The sequence below is a fragment of the Penicillium subrubescens genome, assembly GCF_028828155.1.
Source record: "Penicillium subrubescens strain IBT 31985 chromosome Unknown utg000006l_segment0_segment0, whole genome shotgun sequence".
NCBI classification, from domain to species: Eukaryota; Fungi; Ascomycota; class Eurotiomycetes; order Eurotiales; family Aspergillaceae; genus Penicillium; species Penicillium subrubescens.
In genome coordinates this window covers 2,698,288-2,718,389 of record NW_026643156.1, presented here as the reverse complement: position 1 = coordinate 2,718,389, position 20,102 = coordinate 2,698,288, and the positions used below count along the sequence as shown (strand labels likewise).

Genomic DNA, 20,102 nt, shown 5'->3' with positions numbered 1-20,102 from the left:
ATTGTGGGACTTACCCATAGCGAAGAGCTTGCGCTGGAACCTGAGCCCAGAAGACGCTGAATTTTTTCTCTGGCGCCTGCAATGCTGCATGCAATAGGATGCTTGTGGCAGACCTGAAAGCGACATACTACAACGTCGTTTCCGAGAGAGTGTCTAGACTACCAGCACACATTCATTCTCGGAGATGTGCTTATAAAACAAGTACAAGTTTGGCAAAAATTCCAACACGATTGATTATTCTTGGCATTCTGGAGGCCATTAAGGGTGTCAACGAAATGTCCATGAAGAGCTACGAGGAGGAAATGTACAGGCAAAAATGATCCTCAGTTGTTTCGATGGAAGAAAGAAGAAACCCTCTGGATATGAAGATGGCTGTGTTATTCTCAGTCCTGTTGCTCATGATTGGAGGGATCTCTTTCTCATATAGCTCTCAGCGGTTGGATATCGGATCTGTACCCCCGCTACGTTTCTAAACCGTACCTAGACTGCAGCCCGCTCACAACAATCATTTATCATGACCTTTCGACAATGAGGGTGTGGTACCTACCCGGGTCGAGGACACGCTCCATCACCCATTGACGATGGTTTTCCTGGACTGATGATGACTGCGGTGCTGGGTCCCACTCATCATGAGGAATCCTTGAAGGCCCACGGCAATTTCAATTCTCTGAAGCATCAGCGCACTTGGCTGCGATAAGTATGGAGCGATTGGACATGGCGAGGAGCGGGTGCTCACTCAAAGGAAGTACCTGAACGGAGAGTTGGTGAGAAGAGAAAGATGTCGGCTGTTTTGGATTACAATTAACTCGCCTCCTGTTATGGAATGTGGTATATTTAACGCTCTGTGTTAAGGGAGTGAGGTCGAAAAACTCAACCGTGAGTATTCAACACAATGGGGGGCCACAGGTGCTCATGAGCGATGCTTGCAAGTACATAGCATTCCAATACATGACATCAAGAAAGATGATTAAAAAAGACATTTATAAAGATCTGTCAAAGAAGAGTGATTGAAGCACGTCTCTCCGGTTCTCTGGTTTCTAGACTCGGACATTTGAATACCACTGTATAAGCAATACCCAACCCTTCATATGGTCCTACTGTACACAGGCCACCCCTTTTGTTCTCGGGAGACCCAATGCATGGAGCATTATTGTACCTTTCAAACAGACCTATAGGCAACATCATGTCGGCCTTTAGCTCAATAGAAGGTCTAGACTCTACCTGTCAACTTGGTGATCAACCTGAAACCGGAACCTCGATCGGCATTTCCCAGCCCAAATACCCCTGGGCGGGTCCAACTTGTCCACCGAATCCCCGATAAGTCGATAAGGCGGCTGGGGGTCCCGCATGAACGCGGCGCTCAGGCCAAGTCCTTTTTTTCTCTCCTTCTTCTCCAATTGCTGACCTGTACTCGAGACAAATCTCCTGAGGAGTCCGCATCTCAATACATACTGACTACAGCCTATTTGGAACCGATATAGACCCCGAGAGAGTGCATCGGAGCCACTCCGCGGACACAATCAACCCTAGTCGGATCCGGCCCAGTCAACAAAGAAAATCGCCGACACACGAGTCTCGTGCGCAGCACGCCCTGTTCCCCTTACGACTGAGACGCTCCCTCTGATCGAAGAGACTTCCTAATACTCGAAAGCCTCTTCTCGACGTACCCCGAACGCAGCCTGGAGCCTTCCGAGCCGACTTGCGATTGCGCGTACTCCTATTGATCACCCAGCCTGCTCGAGCCTCAAACCTGGAGATTGAGTCGACCGGCTCTGTGTGAGAAGAGGGAGGAAGGCGCATGCACCTACGCGCGACACAATTATGCCGCAGGCTGCACGATGGGCGGGAACGCCGTCCATCAAGGGACGAAGCGAGTCGACGCGCATGGCGCTGTTGACCTTTAGTCTGGTGGGATTGCAGTGCGTATCGCCCGGGGATGAGACACATGAGAGGAAAAGATTGGAGGAGAATGAACTAGATTCGGGGACTTGAAGTTCAAAGGCTGACTGGACACTTCATTGAGAATAGGTTCACTTGGGGTACTGAGATGACCTGTAAGTGACTAAACTTAGCAATCATTGATCAATTGCTTAAATGGAGATGCTAATTTTTGACGCGTCAATAGATTGCACACCATATCTCCTTCAACTCGGTTTGACGAAGTCCAAAACCTCGTTGGTATGGATTGCCGGACCGCTTTCCGGTTTAATCATTCAACCTCTTATTGGCGTGATCGCCGACCGATCGCGGTCAAAATGGGGCCGGCGGAGACCGTTCATGGTCTTTGGTTCATTTGTCGTGGCGTTTTGTCTGATCGTATTAGGTTGGACAGCTGAGATTGTCGCCATGTTCGTGAAAGAGCCTGAGAAGGTGGGCGCGGCACATTATAATTCGAGGCGTAAGAGTACGAAACTAATGCGAGACTTCTACAGGCTAAAAGTGTCACTATCGCGTTGGCTGTATCTAGTATATACGCGGTTGATTTTTCCATCAACGTTGGTGAGTGCAAATTCCCGAAAGAAATCGAGCGAAGCTAATTATATGCCAGTCCAAGCATGTTGTCGAAGTTTGATTGTGGATACGCTGCCCATTCCCTTGCAACAAGCCGGGTCTGCCTGGGGTACGTTGGCTCCTATTGATGTGTAGAAGACATTCTCACCATCGAACAGCTAGCAGAATGTGTGCTATCGGCCAGCTAATCAGCTATGTGATTGGCTCCATTGATATGGTCAGCATTTTCGGGAGCCTTCTGGGAGACACTCAATTCAAGCAGATGACAGTGATCGCCGCTCTATCTTTGATTATCGCGGTGGCGGTCACATCCTACTCTGTCAAGGAACGCGTTCTGATCTCGGCGAGGTAGGTCAAAAACTTTACAAGGTTGTTGATAACCAAGCTGATTGAAGGAAACAGGGACTCTGATGGCAAGGGAGGCGCAATCCAAGCAATCTCGCAGTTGTTCAAAACCACGATGGAACTCCCACCTCGCATCCAGGCCATTTGCTGGGCTCAATTCTGGGCTTGGATTGGTACGAATTGATCGATTCCTCGTCAAATCAGTACTAAGCTAATGCATCACAGGCTGGTTCCCATTCCTCTTTTATAGCACAACATGGGTTGGCGAAACCTACTTCCGCTACGAGGTTTCCAAAGACCAGGTCACGAAGACAACCGACATGCTCGGCGAAGTCGGCCGCGTTGGCAGTCTGTCTCTGACAGTTTTCTCCTCGATTACATTCCTCAGCTCCGTCTTCCTGCCATTCTGTATTCAATCCCCAGATACCAAACGCACGCGCTTCACACCTCGACCACCCCCGGTGTCGCCGCGATTCTTAAGAGAATCACCGCCGTCCGACCAGATCTCCAAACAGCCTGGTTAATCTCCCAGATCATGTTCGCAGCCACGATGATCTTCGCACCGCTCGCGCACTCGCGGGCCTTTGCAACATTCCTCGTCGCAATGTGCGGTATCCCCTGGGCCATAAGTGGCTGGGCACCGTTCGCATTCATGGGCGTGGAAATCAACAAATTGACCATGAACAGCTATGCAGGTGCCCCGGGGATGTCAGCGCAAGCTACCCGCTCAGGCGTGACCATGATTACGTCCGCAAGTTTGCGCAATCCCGCCGCGGACACGGAGCTGGAAGTGCTTCGGTTGAATCATCGTGACTCGGACAGTGATACCGATGAGGAAGATCAGGCCTCGAATATTCCTTCTACTGGTGAATTGGCTGGTATTTACCTTGGCGTGTTGAATGTGTATACCACGCTTCCGCAATTCGTTGGCACATTCATTAGTTGGATCGTGTTTAGTCTTTTGGAGCCTGGTGCGCAACCTAATAAGGACAGTGATGCCTCGGATACACAGTGGATGAATCTGGATAAGGATAAGCCTAACGCGATTTCGATCTGTCTGTTCATCGGTGCGATTAGCGCCCTTATTGCTGCTGAGGCGACCCGTCGATTGCGGTATGTCCCTTAGACGAGGCCTGTGATGGGACTGGTACGAAAAAGAGAGAGACAGCGCTTTATACCCAATGCATTGCATGCGTGTTTCAATAGGTGGGAAAGACGGATTGGTACAGATGGTCCTAGACTGGGTCTTGGCATTTGTGGCGTGTGTGCATGTAGGACTCTGATGATATAGTAATAATATTAATGACCATTTTACACTGAAGAATAATATCGACCCCGTAACCTTAGCCGAAGAGACCAAAATAGAAACTCGGAAATAGACTCTGCTTATGCAAATATCCAGTTTTGGTCCAAAACGTGGCGTGTTCGAAGCACGCTGATCTGACACAGTCAGTACTTAGTAATAGTGTACTTAACTCCACACTTTCAATAGAGGGGTGTATAGTAGCTATGAGTTAGCTGCATTACAGAATATGATATCAATAATATACCTACGTACCTACACGAAAGATCGAGTCCGATCTTGATCCCGATCCATGCCCGAGGTATTCTCCCGAATTCTTCCTCTATCTAAGTACTTAATAAAACCACACCAAACAAGCCATGTGAAAGCCATCAATTACAAGCCCATCATATACACACCGCCACTTAACAGTAAATAAACTTCTTCACTCGGCCCCTCGTCCAGAACAGCAAAGTGGGGCCGGGCAGTGACGACATGTAGATATCGGCAAAACTCTGTTTCGGTAACTAATGTTTACTACTTAACTAAGCCACCAGCTGGACTATCTCATACAAGATCCTTTTTTATTCGACTTTATTTCCCTTTTTCAAGAACCAGAAAACTTCAATTCACCCTCAATCAAAATGGCACCCAAAGTCCTCGTCGTCCTCACCTCGGCAAACGAGATTCCCAAGCTCCAGAAGCCTACGGGATGGTATTTGGTATGCAGCTACCCCTCCATCCAGGACTGTTAAACATACTAGCAATGGATTACAACCTCAACTCAACTCCTATGAAAAACGAATCAATTGCTAACTACTATATTCATGATAAAGCCCGAGTTCGCCCACCCCCACGAAGTCCTCCACAATAAAGTCTCCTTGACCATCGCCTCGCCCAAGGGCGGCGAAGCCCCGCTAGACCCATCGTCAGTTGAGATGTTCAAGTCCGACGCAACATCTACAAAGTTCCTGGCTGAGCAAAAGGCCCTTTGGACAAACACCCACAAGCTATCGGACGTTCTTGCTCGCGCCGATGAATTCGATGCTTTGTTCTACGTTGGTGGTCATGGACGTACGTCTCCCCCAAACCATTCCTCCCCTCCCCTTAACCCTAAACCAATTACCACAATCTAACTCTACTTCGCAATGTTTCCAGCAATGTTCGACCTTACAACAGACCCCACCTCCCTCGCCCTAATCCAAACCTTCGCCTCATCCAAAAAACCCATCGCAGCCGTCTGCCACGGTCCCTGCGTCTTCCTAAACGCGACATCACCCTCCGGCGTGCCCTTGCTCTCCGGCGCAACCGTCACCGGATTTTCGAATGTCGAGGAGGACCAGGTGCAACTTTCGGATGCGATGCCATTCATGCTGGAGACGGAGTTGCAGAGAGTTTCGGGCGGTGGCTATGTTAAGGCTGATGAGCCTTGGGGGAGAAGGTTGTTGTTTCGAAGACTGCCGGGGTTGGGGGTGTGCTTATTACGGGGCAGAACCCGGCTAGTGCGACTGGTGTGGGTGAGGCGATTTTGAAGGCTTTGGGGGTTTAGAGGGTTGATATAGTGCGTGATGGCATGAATTAGGATTTATGAGTTTGGTGATTTGATCTTTCTGAAATCTACAGATATTACCATTCAAGCTCTACAAATTCTACATCACACACCCCAGCATAATGATTCACTTCAATCCAGATCATATTGATATGTTGCAAACTTCACCGGTATAAGAAAACCCAGTAGCGAAAAGGGGAATAGAGCAAGAACAAACAACAAAACAAAATAACACAAGGCAGAATCAGAAGTCGAAGCAGAAGCAGAGGGAGTTAGCTAGTAGATAATAAAAGATGCCCAAGATGGCATAGATGGCAGGTCCAGATCGAGAGAAAAGACAGACAGGCAATAGACAATAGGAATAAGAGGGGATAGAGATAGGAAAATACGGTTGATAAAACCGGATATCTCGGTCCAGACACGGTCTGGGCGTTTGGGGGAAGGGGAATCAAAGACAGCTCGCGCAAATAGTGGATCGAGAACGAGGACGAGCACGAATTGAAGCGGGAAATCAGAAAAAAAAGGTATTGCAGAGATCACAAAAGTATCCGTTATTCGTATCGCGGCGTTTCGTCGCTGTGGTTCTTCGCCTTCCCTTTCGTATATTTCCCTACGTAAGGGGGAGGTCACTTCCCAGCGGGGCCCTGGGTAAAGCATAGCTGCAGAGATGCGAGAGGTATTATGCTCTAAGAGCCCAGGTAAGCAAACATGAAGAAACAGAGGTTTGGCAGCGTAAAGAAGGACGGCATGCTGGAACGAGGAACGGTGGAAGAAAGAAGCATTGGGGCGCCAAGAGACGAGGGAGGAGGTATTCAAGAGAAAGTCAACGACAAGTGAGAAGACGACAAAAGGAAATGATAGAGTTTCTGTCAGAGGCTTTTGGGGGATATGATTTAACGAGCATTCTCCATGTTACCGGTCAACTCGGCAACACGGGCCTTGATACGCGCGACGCGCGACTCGATGGTCTCCTCGCCGCTGGTGTCGCCCTCGTCAGTGCGCTCGGACTGGCTAGTCCGCACCTCGGGCTCCTCGCTGGCAGCGGGGGTAGCATCGCGGCGCTCGGCCGCGTTCTTGCGGATCTGCGCCCAGCGGTCCTCCGTGCTGGTGAAACGCCCAGACTGAGGCACAGGCTGAGGTTCGGGAGCAGCCTCGGGCTTCAATTCATGGACGTGGCCATTACCGTTGGTGGGCGACTTGAGAAGCACTTCTTCCTTGGGTTCGGGGTCCACGGGCGAGTCCTCGGGGACAAAGGCGGGTTGCTCAACGAGAGGACCGTGGTCGAACTTGGAGAATTCCTGGTCGGCGGCATTGGCCTCGTTGGTGTCGACACGGGAGAGAGCGTCGTACTCAACGGCACGACGAGTCTTGGGGGGACTGCCGCTGCCCTGGATCACTTGAGAGGGGGCCTGCGGCTCCTCCTGAGCGGGCTCGGGGGCATGCTGAGGAGTAGAGGGCTTCTCGGCCACGGGCTCTGGGGCTGCGACTGGGACTGGGGCGGGAGTGGACTCGGCCGCAGCGACAGGAATTGGCTTCTTCTTGATAGCACTAGGCTTGGGGGTGACGGGGTCCCGGGACTCCTTAGCCTTGGCCTCGAGCGCAGCACGAGCAGCGGCCACTGCGGAGGTCTCCTTGGCACCAGTGCTCTTCATGGGCGGCTGCGGCTGCTCGACCTTCTTCTTGCCGAACATGTTCTTGAAGCCGGCATTGCCAGTCTTCTTCTTAATCTTCTTGCCACTCTCGTCAATCGATTGCTTGGGCTGAGAATCGGCAGGGTCCTCGATCACAACAGTCTTGGCGTTCTTCTTCTCTTGAGGAACAGGAACAGGCTCGTTGGCAAGCTCCTGCTTGACAGGTTCGGGGGAGGGAGGAAGAGGCGTAACCAAAGCGCCAGTGTCCTTCGGAGGTGGCGCAGGGCCACTCTTAGCAGTGCTGGTTGGGAGAGGAGCAGGCGGGGTGATTGGCCGCTCGACATGGGTACCATTGGTCTCTCCGTTGGCACCTTCGGCCACAGAACCAGTACCGGCGCGGCTGTTGCTCAAGTAGGCAGCGCGGAAGGCATTCTTATCATAGTTGCTAGCCCACTTCATGGCCGAGGAGGCCTCATTCACGATAGCAGGCTGCAGCGTCATAACAGAGTTGGTCTTGGTCGAGCGAGTGTCATTACCTGGGCCATTTCGGGCCTGGTTCGCCTCGGCTTCCTGCTCACGGTGCTTCTTCTGGAGAGCGGCAGCGGCGGCCTGAATCCTCTTGTGCTGGTCAGGGCCAATGCTGGTCTTGCTCTGTTGAGCCAGGTTGTTGGGACGCTGGTATGATTCTTCAATCGAAGGAACCTTCTTGGCCGACGACTTGCTACGGCTCAACTTGCCAGCGCCACCCTTGCGGCTGCCAAAGCTGAAGAAGCGCTTCTTCTCAACGATCTGGGCGCCAGCATCCGGCTCGGGGGCAGCGCCCTTGACCTGCTCCTCCAGGACGAGCCATTTGGTGTCTCGAATGCGCGTCTCGAGAAGGGCACAACGACCGAACACAGCCTTGCGAGCACCGGGCTCGTCGCCAGATAGACTGGTAATCCAGACCCACCAGAAGGAATCGTCCATATCCAGAGTGCTGATACTGGCCAGCTCAGCTGGCTCGAGCGAGGGCTCGGTATTCAAGTTACGCTTGTGCGATTGCGAGCTCTGGCCACGAGTGGCCGCAATCGGCGGCAGAACCTTGTCTGGCGGCAAAAGCAGGGGACCGACTCGGTCCTTGAGGTCCGCCTCGTCCGTAAAGCCAGAAGACATGAAATCTGCCCAGGATGGAGTCGTGGGGCGGCCAAAGTCACCACCCTGCGACTGAGGAGCAGTCCTCATGCCGCTGAGCGGCTGCGGCCTTGATACAGGGGCTCTGTTCTCCTCATCTTCCTGATCCGACTCGATGGAACCGCCAAAACCAATATCCTCGAAGCGGGACCACGAGGCGTCGCGCAAGCTAGTGGATTGTTTCGTGCTGGAAACGCTAGACTCGTTAGTGGAAGAAATGCATTTCAGCACACGCAGACATTCGTCCGTCAGTGCCTTGACGGGATCCTCGTAGTTGGAAAATTCCTGCAGGTGCCAGTGTTCGTCGCGGTATTCAAAGTTCTTTGCCCGGCGCAGCAGAGCGAAAGGCGTAGGCGAGACGGTATCGACGATCATAACAACTTTAGTGGTGGTAACCTGGAGCAGAGTTGGAGTTTCGGGAGGATATTCGGTGGCCTCCACGAGAGTCTGAAGAGAAAGGGGCAGCGACGAGATACCAGTCACGCCGCGCGGCATATCGGGTGTGAGAGAGCGAAGGTAAGCAAAGAACATGTGGCTTGTGGCATCGGCGGCACTGTTCTCGAGTCAGAATTTTGACCTGATCGGTAATATCAAGGGGTATAGGGATCAATCATACGCAGCCCAGTTCTTGTACGAGGCCTCGAAGCCATTGCCAGTGTCGCTGTGCTCGAACGCCCACCATCCGGCATATCGTGAGAGCTTACGGCCTCCCAGACCGTTAGATTTGCCGTGGGCCGCAATGGCAGCCAAGAGATCGAAGAAGTCAAAGATGATCTTGGTACGAGCATCGGAGTCGACACTGATGGGAATGAATGTAGAGAATGCATCGCGGGCCAAATCCGAATCTAGAAAGGTTCAGCACATCTCTCCCTTGTCCGCTAAGGCCAGGGCTCATACCTTGTTCGCCAACCTTGAACAGCTCATAAGCTTCCCATGTAACCACACCGCCGGTCAATCGGCTCCAGCACCATTTCATCACACTGGCCAGAACCTATCCATTTAGTATTATTAGCCATGTGCTTATCCTCCCTTGTCCTTCTAGAGATTATCGGTGCCATACCATCGGCTCCGTCAGCCGCAACTCCTGCATCAACTCATCTCCACTAACGGGTGCCCCCTTATCGAACGATTGGTTGAAATAGTTGCGAACGAACGTGCGGGCGGCGCTGGGATCGGAGCTCGGACGGAATGGCAGGAGGAGGAATGGGGTATCAAGAGCTAAAATCGGACGAATGATCAGCAATCCGAAGAATGCGCATGGCGAGCGTTGCACCACCACCGCCACATGGTTGAAAATGGAATTCCAACCCACCTCGAGCTTTCAACTCATGCGCACAGCCTCGAATGAGGTCTTGCACCTCCTCGGGGGCAACCTCTGTCCGTAGCCAGGCGTCGGCCCATTTGGGCTTCGCGGGGATCAGATCGGTGGCGGCGGATGGTTTGGACTGCTTCTTGGAAGCATTGGCGTCCTTGCTACGAAAGACTCGCGAGAAAAAGGCCGGCATGTTGAGTTGGGCGGATGCGCGCGACCGCTCAAGCTTCGGGGTTCCTTTTTTTTGGAGGGGAGACGGTCAGGATCTGGATCTGGATCTTTCTGCGTGGGTTTTCGATTTTATGGTTCTTTTGGGTAGTGGCGGGCAAAGTAGGTACTTTTTTTTTTTTCTTTAGGCCTTTCTGCAGCAACGTCAACAAGACCAATTAGCTATGACTTCTCCACGGGAACGGGACCAGAGGGCAGAAGCAGAAGCAGAAGACCGACAGATAATGAGATGGCCAAAAAGTCAAGGGAAAGACGAGAAATGAAAAATAGCAAGCCCGGCCGGGATGTCCTGCAGCCCCGGAGCAGGCTCAGGCCAAACACGAAAGGATCCCCTGGTCTTGGAAATCGTCTGTGCTCGGGACAGAGCGAGTGGGAATGAATGCAGATGTGTGGAGAAGATCAACCACGACAACAGAAACGAGGGCGTGAAGCGACAGGCAGGTAAAGAAAGGAATGGACGAGATCAAGAGGAGAGAAGGAAAGGTCGCAATGTTGCCCAAGAAGCCCCAGGCAGAAGGAAGAGGGCGAAATTCGGCAGTTTAGGGAGGGTTCCAGTTCAGGGGTAATCTTAACGCGGGAAGTTGACTGACACTTACAACTCGTCTGGACCGTTTGGATCGTGGGTCGAGACCGCCCGAGAGGAACAAGAAAAAAATAAAAACGAGAGAAAGAAGAGAGTCAAATTCCCCAGAACGAGCCCCACTCAATTGAACCGAATTGGAGAGAATTCGAACAAATGAAATTGAGAAGAAGAGACGAGGAAGGAAGATTGAATTGGCCCGATGTGTACTCCGTACCCCTCGTCGTCATCCAGACTCAATTCGAGACCGTTGAAACTTGGGAACTTAGGGAGAAGGAGTGTGCGGAGAGTGGATGATACCGATGGCGATCATCATCTCCAAACGCGGGTGCCCGACCCAGGGTTCTGCGAGTCTTGAGCATAACCTTAGCTTCGTTCCTGTTGTTTACCAGGTGTGTTGGACTGTTGGTAGTGTTGGCTGGGATTATTCTGACAGAGAAGTGACAGCTTGCTTGTTTGCCTGCTATTTGCTGCCATTGCCAACTATGACAAGCATCTCTGCCTGTTTCTGTCTTGCGATGCCCAACCATCGTGGCTATCGGGGGAGTGGTGAAGTGACTGGTCCAACGTGTCTGGGCCAATCACTTGGCGGGATTGGCTCGTATACTTGGTAGCCGGATGGACTAGTCTGGGAGCATGCTAGCACGGAGGTTTGATTTGGAAAAGGGGGATCAAACAGTATTTGAATGTACAAAAGATGCGAAACATATAGACAAGACATATCAGTAGAATTAAGCGTAATGTTAAGGTAGTGTTAAGAGATCTGGTTGATAGGGTTACATATACATGAGCATAGCTCCATAGCTCCATTAGGTAGCTCCTCGGCACAATGCTAATCTAATCTGGATTCCGTCCCTTAGGTACCTAAAGTCCCTAAACAAACTGGATGATGCGGAAGTACCTGCTTGTACCACAGTACACTACTGTACCTATCGTATATTGTTTACAACAGTTTAAGCCTATTCTCCCTTCTAGAAGAACAATCCTCTTTACCAAGCAGGAATGAGTAACAGGCATCTTACTGAACTTAAATCATAATTGCAACCAGCTTGACGCTATGCTCATCGATCTCCTAAAGCTCAGGCCAACTGCCCCAGAGATCGGGCCCAACACTCTGATCCGACCGATAGATCAATAGATCGATCGATCCCGTCAGCGCGGACCAATTGATTTACGAATTTTGCCATGTTCTATACAACATTTTTCACTATCTCTTGCTACTCATCAAAGGAGAAAAATCTCACGATAGCTATTTGCATTGATGTTTACTGTTGACCGACTTCATGACAAATGCCAAATGCGAGAAGTGTACTCTGTACGGAGTACGTAGGGAGTACATAATAGCGGCTCCACTCTATTGCATACCCCAAGCCCACTCCCCGAGGCGAGTGCCAAAGTGAGCAACTCGGCGGCTATGATAGGGAATGCGCGGTCGGAAGTCATTGTCTCTGATCTAAGAGCTAAATCTGGCTGCAGAATTGGCCTTTAATTTATGACTCTCAGACCCGAGACACAAGGACTTTGTTTAGAGGTGCAAGAATAAATAGATTCAAAGCTACTCTCATTCTAGAATAGATAATACCAAGCCAAAAAGGTAGATTCATGAATGGATGAATAAATGGAAGTATATCTTTGTATCGGGTCAATAGGAAGAATAAAATTGTTTTGTAGAGGACTTCGAGATAATGACTTGCGACACATAAAGATCCATTACTCGATTGATAATAGATCAATGGAAGTATATATTTGGGAGTGCAATGGAGATTGCACTAGGTGAAAGGGAAGAATGTAATTGCATGGTAGACGACCTTCGAGATAATGACTTGAAAGATACATTCAAACCCAAGGAGAGATTTCATCTCTTCATCTTTCTTTGAATCATCCACTCGAGTTCTGGTCTCCTCTTTATACTCTTCAGCATTCATCCTTTGAAATGTGACTGAAATGTGGAGTGTGACGGGAGGTGCCGAATGTATAAATAGAACGCCTGAGGCAGGAGTGGCTGACATAATCGCCTTCCCTTTTGTTCCCCCTTCAAAAAGGACTTGATTCTATCTTTAGAATCAACCTTTTCTGCATCGTCAATCAGCCCCTCCGTTCGACTATATACTCCACGGTACTGCGCCGCTGGTTCGTGGCCCATCAACCTCATCCCCAAGACCCTGTCCATACAGCTTTCCCCTCATTTCTCCGAGATCCCTCCTTTCCACCCATCCCTGTTCGTGCGCCCTCAGATTCCTCGTCCAGAACCTCGTCCCCATTCCGCGACCCTGAGCGGCGCGACCTATACTCGACCATTTCTGCCATCCGTTTCCGCGTGGTATACCTCTGTGCGTGGGAATAACTTCAAGGATTTCAAGGGCTGAGGACTCGAAGACTCGAGCCGCTGGTACCCGTGAGACACGCGGTTCCGAGACCAGATTACTCGCTCGTAAATCTGACACCTCCCGTCGCGCGCAGCGTGCGCCCACTACTTGCCCACCATGGGCCGGAGAAAGATTGAGATCAAAGCTATCAAGGATGATCGTAACCGTTCAGTGTAAGTTGACCATATACTTTGAGAGTATTTTTGATTATAATGCTGACTTTTATATCGCAGGACATTCCTTAAGCGAAAAGGTGGACTGTTCAAGAAGGCGCACGAGTTGGCCGTTCTTTGTTCCGTCGATGTCGCCGTCATTATCTTTGGCCAAAACAAGAAACTCTATGAATACTCCTCGTGTGACATGCACGATGCTCTCGGTCGCTATCAATATGTAAGTCATTTCTTGTCTGATCGCACATGGTACACGGAATCACTGGCTAACCATTATTTTATTTCTAGTTCGGCCCACCCCATGAGCACAAAGGTCCCGATGACTTCGCTGGTAAGCGCGATGACGATGATGATGAAGATGAGACGACTCCCGCACCCGAAGAAATCCAAGCCCAGCAGCCTCATCCCGTTGTTCCGCCTCATCTCCAACAGCCCGGTTTCCAGCACATCAATCACGCCCCGTCCGCCTCTCCCCCGATCGTCCATAATGGTCTTCCGATAACGCGCCATGGTACACCACAGTCACAAGTGTCTCGTCCATCGTCTAGAAACCATGCCCGTCGTGTCAGCTCGAATCTTGGACCACATGGTCATGCCACGCCGCCTCCACCTCAAAATGGATACTATGTGGCTAATCCCTCAATGTACAACCCGAATGTTCACTCTGCAATGAATCAGCCTCGCCCCGGACAATACGCTCAATACGGTCATCCTCCCCATGGTCCACAAGGAACACCACCTCAAATGCACCAGCAGCATGCCCAAGGCCAGCCAGTTCATCATCCTCAAGCTCCTCAACATTTCCAACATGCACAGATCGTCGCGCAACAACAAATGGGAATGAGGCCAGTTTCGCATGGTCCAGTCCAGCAGGTACCGCAACAGCCTTATATAACGGAGCCGGGTAGGGGGTCGATGCCTCCAGCGTTTGCAGAACATCATTCAGAACGAACGGTACCGGTTCCCGAGAACTCCCAGGATAACGCGGCGGGTGGAATGAAGCCAGAACATAGCCAGTCGCCGCCACAGCCAAGAGCCTTGTCCAAATCTCAGTCCCGTAGCATCTTCACCCCCATTGATGATCGTGGGTCCGTCCTTGCGCGCCAATTTGGATTTTATGATTCTCCATCCGGTCAAGGGAACCAGCTGTTGAGGCCAGAGCCCCCACAGGAGAATCTGCGCAATTCAAAGAAGGGTACAGCCTCGGAGCCTCCGCGCTCACAGTCGATACCATCCGCAGCGGAGATCAAGCCACCTTCACGCACGAATAGCGGCGCTCTTACATCCAAGCGACCGCAGTTGAAAGTCCAGATTCCCAGCGAAAGCTCTGATCGGGGTAGTGCAACGGGAGAATCCTCCTCCCGCGACTCTGCTGGCAATAAAACGGTGACTCCTGCCAAGGACAACCCTCCTGCCGGAGTTGTGCTACCACCGCCATCCCCGTCTGCAGGAGCAATTCTCAGTGCTGGTGCGCAAGGTCCACCTAATCCGTTTGCCCGGCCGCCTCCACCCGGGGCTACGGGGCAAACGAACTACGGCAACAATGGTAACAACGCCGGGAACAGCGGCAGTAACTCGAACAACATTGAAACTCCAATCTCCGCTCTTCCGAGTCGGTTTGTCTCTGATAATCTCCTCCCGTCACCTTCCAGCTTCTTCCCTGAATGGGGTTTTGGTCGTTCTGGACCGGATTCCAACCTCTTGCCGAGTCCTCTAACCTTCCCGACACCAGCGGTCCCAAGTGGGCCGAGTTTCTCGCGGGAAGATGAGCAGGATAAGAAACGCAAGAGTCCCGATGGCGGGCATCCCGCTGATGGAGCAAACAAGAAGCCGAAGCCCTAGCGGTGAGGAATGAGGAGTTACGATGTTGATGTAGAAGCTGTTCCCAAGTCACCCAATCTACCTATCCCACTCGAAGACATCCTGGTTGATGTCTTTCCTCTCCTTCACCCGAACCTTCTGCACTCTTTACCTACCATCTACAATCATCTTCTCCAAACTTGGCTGAGTCCAGGGTCTGCTGCTCTTTATACCCTATCTTGATACCTCGAAGTTCTATTCTCTATCAATTCTACTTTTCCTTAGCTTATTTATCAATGCGTTGCAATGTTGTTCATATTTCCTTTGATCCTTTGATCGTCGATGTATTTCCCTTCATTTCTTCATTTCTTTTCTCTGTCATTATGTCTTGATTTGTCTTTTGTATCGTCTTTTCAGATGAATTGGTTTGAACTTGGCGTTGACGCGTTGGGTGTTCGGACGCTGTACATAAGGCTTTTTTGCACTCGAAACAGCAATGACAAGTATATTGATGTTTGAAATGTCTTTTTTCCATTGTAATCTTTCCACCCCGTAGTTACCTAGATCTTCTACTTTGATCATCGCCCGTATTCTTCGGCAACCCTTTGGAGCGCGGCCTTTGTTATACATCACAAACTCAATCCAGCCCACCCCCTCAATCCCCGACCCCTCATTGCCCGAGACAGGAAACTTATGATCAAGGAAACCTACTCCGTAAGCCACTCTCCTGACATCTACGTAAGGCTGTCTCGACCTCGGTGATCGGTGATTGAAAGTGGGGGGCGGGGGAGGGGAAAGAACAGGATCGAAGGCCGAATAGAAAGACTTAAAAGAGAGAGCTATGGCTGCACTCAAAGCTAATCTTTGTACTTCACATTCATCTTTTACTTTCTCTTCGATTTCAGCTTATTGTCCTTTGATTCTACCAAGGTCCCCGAAACTAAAAGAACGGACTTGCATATTAAATCCGCAACCATGACTATTACTGGAAGCTGCATGTGTGGTGGTGTAACCTATGCTGTTGAAGGTTTGTACTTGATGATATTTGCTTCTTCTATTGGGTGTTTGTGGTATAGAGGCTGATGGATGATGATGGATAGCCGATAACTATCTCGCTGCGCTGTGCCATTGCATTGACTGCCAGAAGGTAAGACATTTTCCTTCCATCATCTCACATTCCTAACCCAGTATACTTCCATTTGCAGTGCCAATTACCACATCATACTTGTCCATGCTAACTAACCCCTCCTGCAGTGGACCGGTGGTGCCTTCACCTCCAACGCCGTCGTCCCCCGCAACAGCTTCAAAGTGACCAAGGGTAAGCCTACAATCTACCACCCCTCTCCCTCCCGCCCTCTTCCTCCATTTTACAATCTTTATAGCCAATTCCAATTCTAACCCCATCCTTCTACAGGAACCCCAACCACCTACGACGTCGTCGGAGCCTCCGGCAAGATCAACAAGCACTTCTTCTGCCCAACCTGCGGTTCCAGCTTGTACACCGAGCTGGAGGTGATGCCGGACAACACCTGCATCAAGGCAGGTACCCTGGACGGTGGCGAGGCGAATCTGCGGGGTAAGGTCGATATTGAGTTCTACGTTAAGGACCGCCCGAGTTACCTTGCTGCTGTGGACGGTGCGAAGCAGGAGCAGGCTTTTGGTGCTTAAATGCCTAGAGTGTGAATAATTAGGTACAGGAGTTGAGCTTGGTTACCTGAGAGCTAGCTATGTAGCTCTAGCTAGCTGTTGAGGAGGTTATTGGAGAGGAGTTCGGGGTTTGGTGGACGTGGATTCTGATTGGGCGAGCAAAAGCCGAAATGTTGCTAACTATGGAGCATATGGCGTGTGCATTAGTATGGGTGGACTAGTTTGTGAAGATGTATATACAACGAAATTGATGATAAAAGCTTCATTGATTATCTTCTATGCTGCATTGAGTGCTCAAATAAATGTGCATTGTTTTTGTAGATGATTGATTGATCATGGCTATCGGCATGGCAATGATAAAGCGCTGCACTTTCAACTCCAACGTGGCTCCACTCCCGACCCTCCACCCCTCGTAGGGACCCCGAAGATAGCCGGTTCTCCAACTTTGAATGATACGAGGTTTCTTCAACATCAACAAGGTGTCGTGACTCATAACCGAGTTAGCAAAGATAAAACCCAGATTCATCATCTACAAGGCCAAGAACACCTCCGAAATCTATAAGGGGCCCCCGGCACATAAACCTTACTCTACCGGCGCAAAACTCTTCCAAGGGCAGATTCTCCCAGTCAATTAGAGTCTACACCTCTATCAAAATGGCCCAACAGACAGGCTCTACCCTCTCTCTTCGTGCTCAAGATGCCTCAGCCGCAGCAGCCCAGAACCTGATGTGGGACATCCTAGTCGACACCTGGTGCCCCTCATCCAACCCAAACGGCTACATCAACGTCGGCGTCGCAGAGAACGCCCTCATGCACACCGAACTTCTTGAATACCTAAACAAGAATCCAGAAATACCAGCCGAATATCTCACCTACAACGACGGCGGCGGCGGCTCAAACAGACTTCGGCGCGCGATCGCCCAATTTCTAAACCGCCACTTGAAGCCCGTCACACCGCTTGATGCGGAGCAGTTAGTCGTTACGAACGGCGTCTCCCCCGCCATCGAACATGTCTCGTGGGCGTTTGCGGATCCCGGAGAGGGAATTCTGCTTGGAAGGCCGTTCTACGGCACTTTCATTCCTGATCTCTCGACGCGGCCTGGTGCAACGGTCGTCCCTGTGAATTTCGACGACGTGGATCCGTTTAGTGCGGAGGCTGTTTCGAAATATGAAGATGCCCTTCTTTTCTTCCAGGAATCAACCGGGAAGAGAGTCAAGGCTTTGATGCTATGTCACCCACATAACCCGCTGGGTCGATGCTACCCCCGCGAGGTGATTATCAAGTTGATGCAGCTCTGCCAGAAGTATCAGATCCATTTGATCAGCGACGAGATCTACGCATTATCCGTCTTTGAGAATACCGTGGACGAGTATCCTCCACCGGCCAAATTCGAGTCCGCGCTCTCAATCGATTTGAACAATATCATTGATCCCAAGCTCGTGCATGTACTTTGGGGCATGAGCAAAGACTTTGGCGCAAACGGGATCCGTCTCGGCGTGATAATTTCCCAATTCAGCGCCGAATTTCACGGTGCGCTCAGGGCGATATCGCTTTACTCGTATTCCTCAGGAATCGCAGATCACATGGTCGCTGGTCTATTGGAAGATGACGCGTTCACAGAGTCATATATCAAAGAGAACCAAAAGAGGCTCTCAGAGTCTTACGCATTCGCGGTGGAATTCTTGAAGAAAAATGGCATCGAGCACGCGACTGGTTGTAATGCTGCGTTTTTCCTTTGGGTGGATCTGGGAAAGAGATATAGGGAGTTGCATCCGGAGATACTTGCGGAGGAGGAGGTTGGAGAGAAGATTATGCAGCGGTTGTTGCAGGAGAAGGTGTTTTTAGCTAGTGGGGCGTTGTTTGGGTCGGAGAAGGATGGATGGTTTAGGATTGTGTTCACGCAGCCGAGGGATTATTTGGAGCTTGCGCTGAAGAAGATTGTTAAAGCTGTGGAAGAGTGATTTAAGATGGGTACGTCAGCATGCCGATCTTACTGGCCAGAGAGAGAGTACTTTTAATAGATAGAGATGTTATATACGGCTTGGTTTATTCATTGACGAATGCTGGAGCGAAGACATTTGCACTGCACACTCTATCCTGTGAGTGCTGAACTCAATTGATAGTCATGGAGGAGTCATTGGCATATCACTCCTATCACTGCTAAAATAAGTAAGATGAATCTGTTTATCAAGTCTTACGCAACGAGATAGCTGACCATCATCCATCGCCTAGCCCTAGTTGGTTCCTTGACCAATTGCCTGATACAATGCCTTTAGCGCATCCAGATCTTGCTGATCACAGTTCGGCCACTCAACTGTCGAACTAAGATGGAACGGATACCATATAAATTGGCCCAAGAATGGAGAGTAGCGTTCTTCCGTCAATTTATTGGCTAGATTCCATTTCGTTTCAAATGGCATCTTGTTTTGCTCCCATAACGGACTAGTCCCGAATCCGAAACAAGACAGGTTGGGGAGGCCATTTTGGATGGATGTAAAGTATTCATGCCACCGACGTGGATAGTGATAGATCAGTTTGTCGGATTCTTCTGGATCACAGGTCATATCAGAAGTGATCAGAGGTGTCCGTTCAAGTATGTCGTCATCATCTTGAATCTGAACATAGAACACTATGAAACAGCGGTCCATGTATAGTTCCTTGAGTGTGGATGAATGCTCCAGTATCCAATCTATATGCTTGTCATCGGCAAAGGAGAAAAATCCCAGCGTCAAGGACTCGAGATTCGGAAAGTGGATCCCTTCCATATTGACTTTGGGGTAGAAGCCCCACGGAAGCGATGAATAGAGCGAAAGTTTTCGTAATGAGGACATGGAGGGCTTCAGCCAGTATGTCGGCAGAGCACGTCTGAAGAATTCATGTACAGTCTCTTCCTAAGTCAACCAACCCATTATATTAGCATCGAATCATCTCACCAGCAGAAAAAGAATGAATGCCTTACCTCAATATCATTTTCAGGAGCCGCAAAGTCACACTCATGCACCACATTGAGTCTCAAAGTTTCCAGCGTCTGAAAAACTTCGTCCATCCAATTTGACACATTACGCGATATAGGAGTCATATTCTGATGATTTTGAATCGCAAGCTCTCGTATCGGCTGCCGCAAGTCCGTTAAACCTGCAAATAGCCATCGCAAGATAGTTGCTCGATACGTCTCGGTCTGAGGAGCAGAGATGTATACGAATTTATCTCCTGAGCTATCTGAGGCACATTTCTTGTCGAAACGTAAAGATACGCTTTGAAGGTTTGGCAGATCAGATGATCGCTCCAATATTTTTTGCCATCCTTGCGGAGGGTCGACTTCCTCTTCTTCATCAGTGTCCTAGTGATTGAAAGTCAGACAAATAGATCATCGACCATGAATGTCAGTAGCAGGAAAGACTCACGTAGTCCTCTTCTACAGTATGCAGATTCAACTTAAAAACCTCTTCTCGAAGATGAGGTTGAATTATAACGGACTGCAAATGCCCGCAACTGTCATGTTTGTCATAT

General features: G+C 50.2%; 8 protein-coding genes across 8 annotated transcripts; 6 read left to right on the top strand and 2 right to left on the bottom strand.

Annotated features, from left to right (window-relative positions):
- Positions 1–1,405: 1,405 nt before the first annotated feature.
- Positions 1,406–3,380, top strand: N7473_009498 (uncharacterized protein; the record flags this gene model as incomplete). Its single annotated transcript, XM_057155437.1, has 8 exons — positions 1,406–1,919; positions 2,029–2,054; positions 2,126–2,370; positions 2,433–2,499; positions 2,549–2,620; positions 2,670–2,859; positions 2,914–3,029; positions 3,082–3,380. Exons 1-8 carry the CDS (start codon positions 1,822–1,824, stop codon positions 3,378–3,380), a joined length of 1,113 nt encoding a protein of 370 aa, XP_057006567.1. The 5' UTR covers positions 1,406–1,821.
- An 11-nt stretch (positions 3,381–3,391) lies between these two features.
- N7473_009497 (uncharacterized protein) lies at positions 3,392–3,982 on the top strand (the record flags this gene model as incomplete). Its single annotated transcript, XM_057155436.1, has 1 exon — positions 3,392–3,982. One exon carries the CDS (start codon positions 3,392–3,394, stop codon positions 3,980–3,982), a length of 591 nt encoding a protein of 196 aa, XP_057006566.1.
- Positions 3,983–4,689: 707 nt separating this feature from the next.
- Positions 4,690–5,806, top strand: N7473_009496 (ThiJ/PfpI family protein). The gene is made up of 3 exons (XM_057155435.1): positions 4,690–4,860; positions 4,975–5,212; positions 5,297–5,806. The coding sequence occupies exons 1-3, from the start codon at positions 4,783–4,785 to the stop codon at positions 5,668–5,670; spliced, it is 690 nt and encodes a 229-aa protein (XP_057006565.1). The 5' UTR covers positions 4,690–4,782; the 3' UTR covers positions 5,671–5,806.
- A 774-nt stretch (positions 5,807–6,580) lies between these two features.
- N7473_009495 (DUF1708 domain-containing protein) lies at positions 6,581–9,993 on the bottom strand (the record flags this gene model as incomplete). The annotated part of the gene is made up of 5 exons (XM_057155434.1): positions 6,581–9,041; positions 9,105–9,333; positions 9,386–9,479; positions 9,549–9,706; positions 9,801–9,993. The coding sequence occupies 5 exons, from the start codon at positions 9,991–9,993 to the stop codon at positions 6,581–6,583; spliced, it is 3,135 nt and encodes a 1,044-aa protein (XP_057006564.1).
- A 3,098-nt stretch (positions 9,994–13,091) lies between these two features.
- Positions 13,092–14,986, top strand: rlmA (SRF-type transcription factor RlmA; the record flags this gene model as incomplete). The annotated part of the gene is made up of 3 exons (XM_057155433.1): positions 13,092–13,147; positions 13,208–13,364; positions 13,433–14,986. 3 exons carry the CDS (start codon positions 13,092–13,094, stop codon positions 14,984–14,986), a joined length of 1,767 nt encoding a protein of 588 aa, XP_057006563.1.
- Positions 14,987–15,919: 933 nt separating this feature from the next.
- N7473_009493 (GFA family protein) lies at positions 15,920–16,612 on the top strand (the record flags this gene model as incomplete). The annotated part of the gene is made up of 4 exons (XM_057155432.1): positions 15,920–15,971; positions 16,045–16,091; positions 16,199–16,262; positions 16,359–16,612. 4 exons carry the CDS (start codon positions 15,920–15,922, stop codon positions 16,610–16,612), a joined length of 417 nt encoding a protein of 138 aa, XP_057006562.1.
- Positions 16,613–17,245: 633 nt separating this feature from the next.
- N7473_009492 (putative aminotransferase) lies at positions 17,246–18,553 on the top strand (the record flags this gene model as incomplete). The annotated part of the gene is made up of 1 exon (XM_057155431.1): positions 17,246–18,553. One exon carries the CDS (start codon positions 17,246–17,248, stop codon positions 18,551–18,553), a length of 1,308 nt encoding a protein of 435 aa, XP_057006561.1.
- A 273-nt stretch (positions 18,554–18,826) lies between these two features.
- N7473_009491 (Aromatic-ring-hydroxylating dioxygenase alpha subunit) lies at positions 18,827–20,050 on the bottom strand (the record flags this gene model as incomplete). The annotated part of the gene is made up of 3 exons (XM_057155430.1): positions 19,997–20,050; positions 19,552–19,932; positions 18,827–19,483 (listed from the first exon to the last, which is right to left on the bottom strand). The coding sequence occupies exons 2-3, from the start codon at positions 19,669–19,671 to the stop codon at positions 18,827–18,829; spliced, it is 777 nt and encodes a 258-aa protein (XP_057006560.1). The 5' UTR covers positions 19,672–19,932; positions 19,997–20,050.
- Positions 20,051–20,102: the final 52 nt, after the last annotated feature.

What these genes read in the sequence shown, in the direction of transcription:
- N7473_009496 (XM_057155435.1), top strand. Translation starts at nt 4,783, where the DNA reads ATGGCACCCAAAGTCCTCGTCGTCCTCACCTCGGCAAACGAGATTCCC. An exon ending in AGCCTACGGGATGGTATTTG is followed by an intron (nt 4,861 to 4,974) that starts GTATGCAGCTAC and finishes TTCATGATAAAG; the next exon opens with CCCGAGTTCGCCCACCCCCA. An exon ending in CTACGTTGGTGGTCATGGAC is followed by an intron (nt 5,213 to 5,296) that starts GTACGTCTCCCC and finishes CAATGTTTCCAG; the next exon opens with CAATGTTCGACCTTACAACA.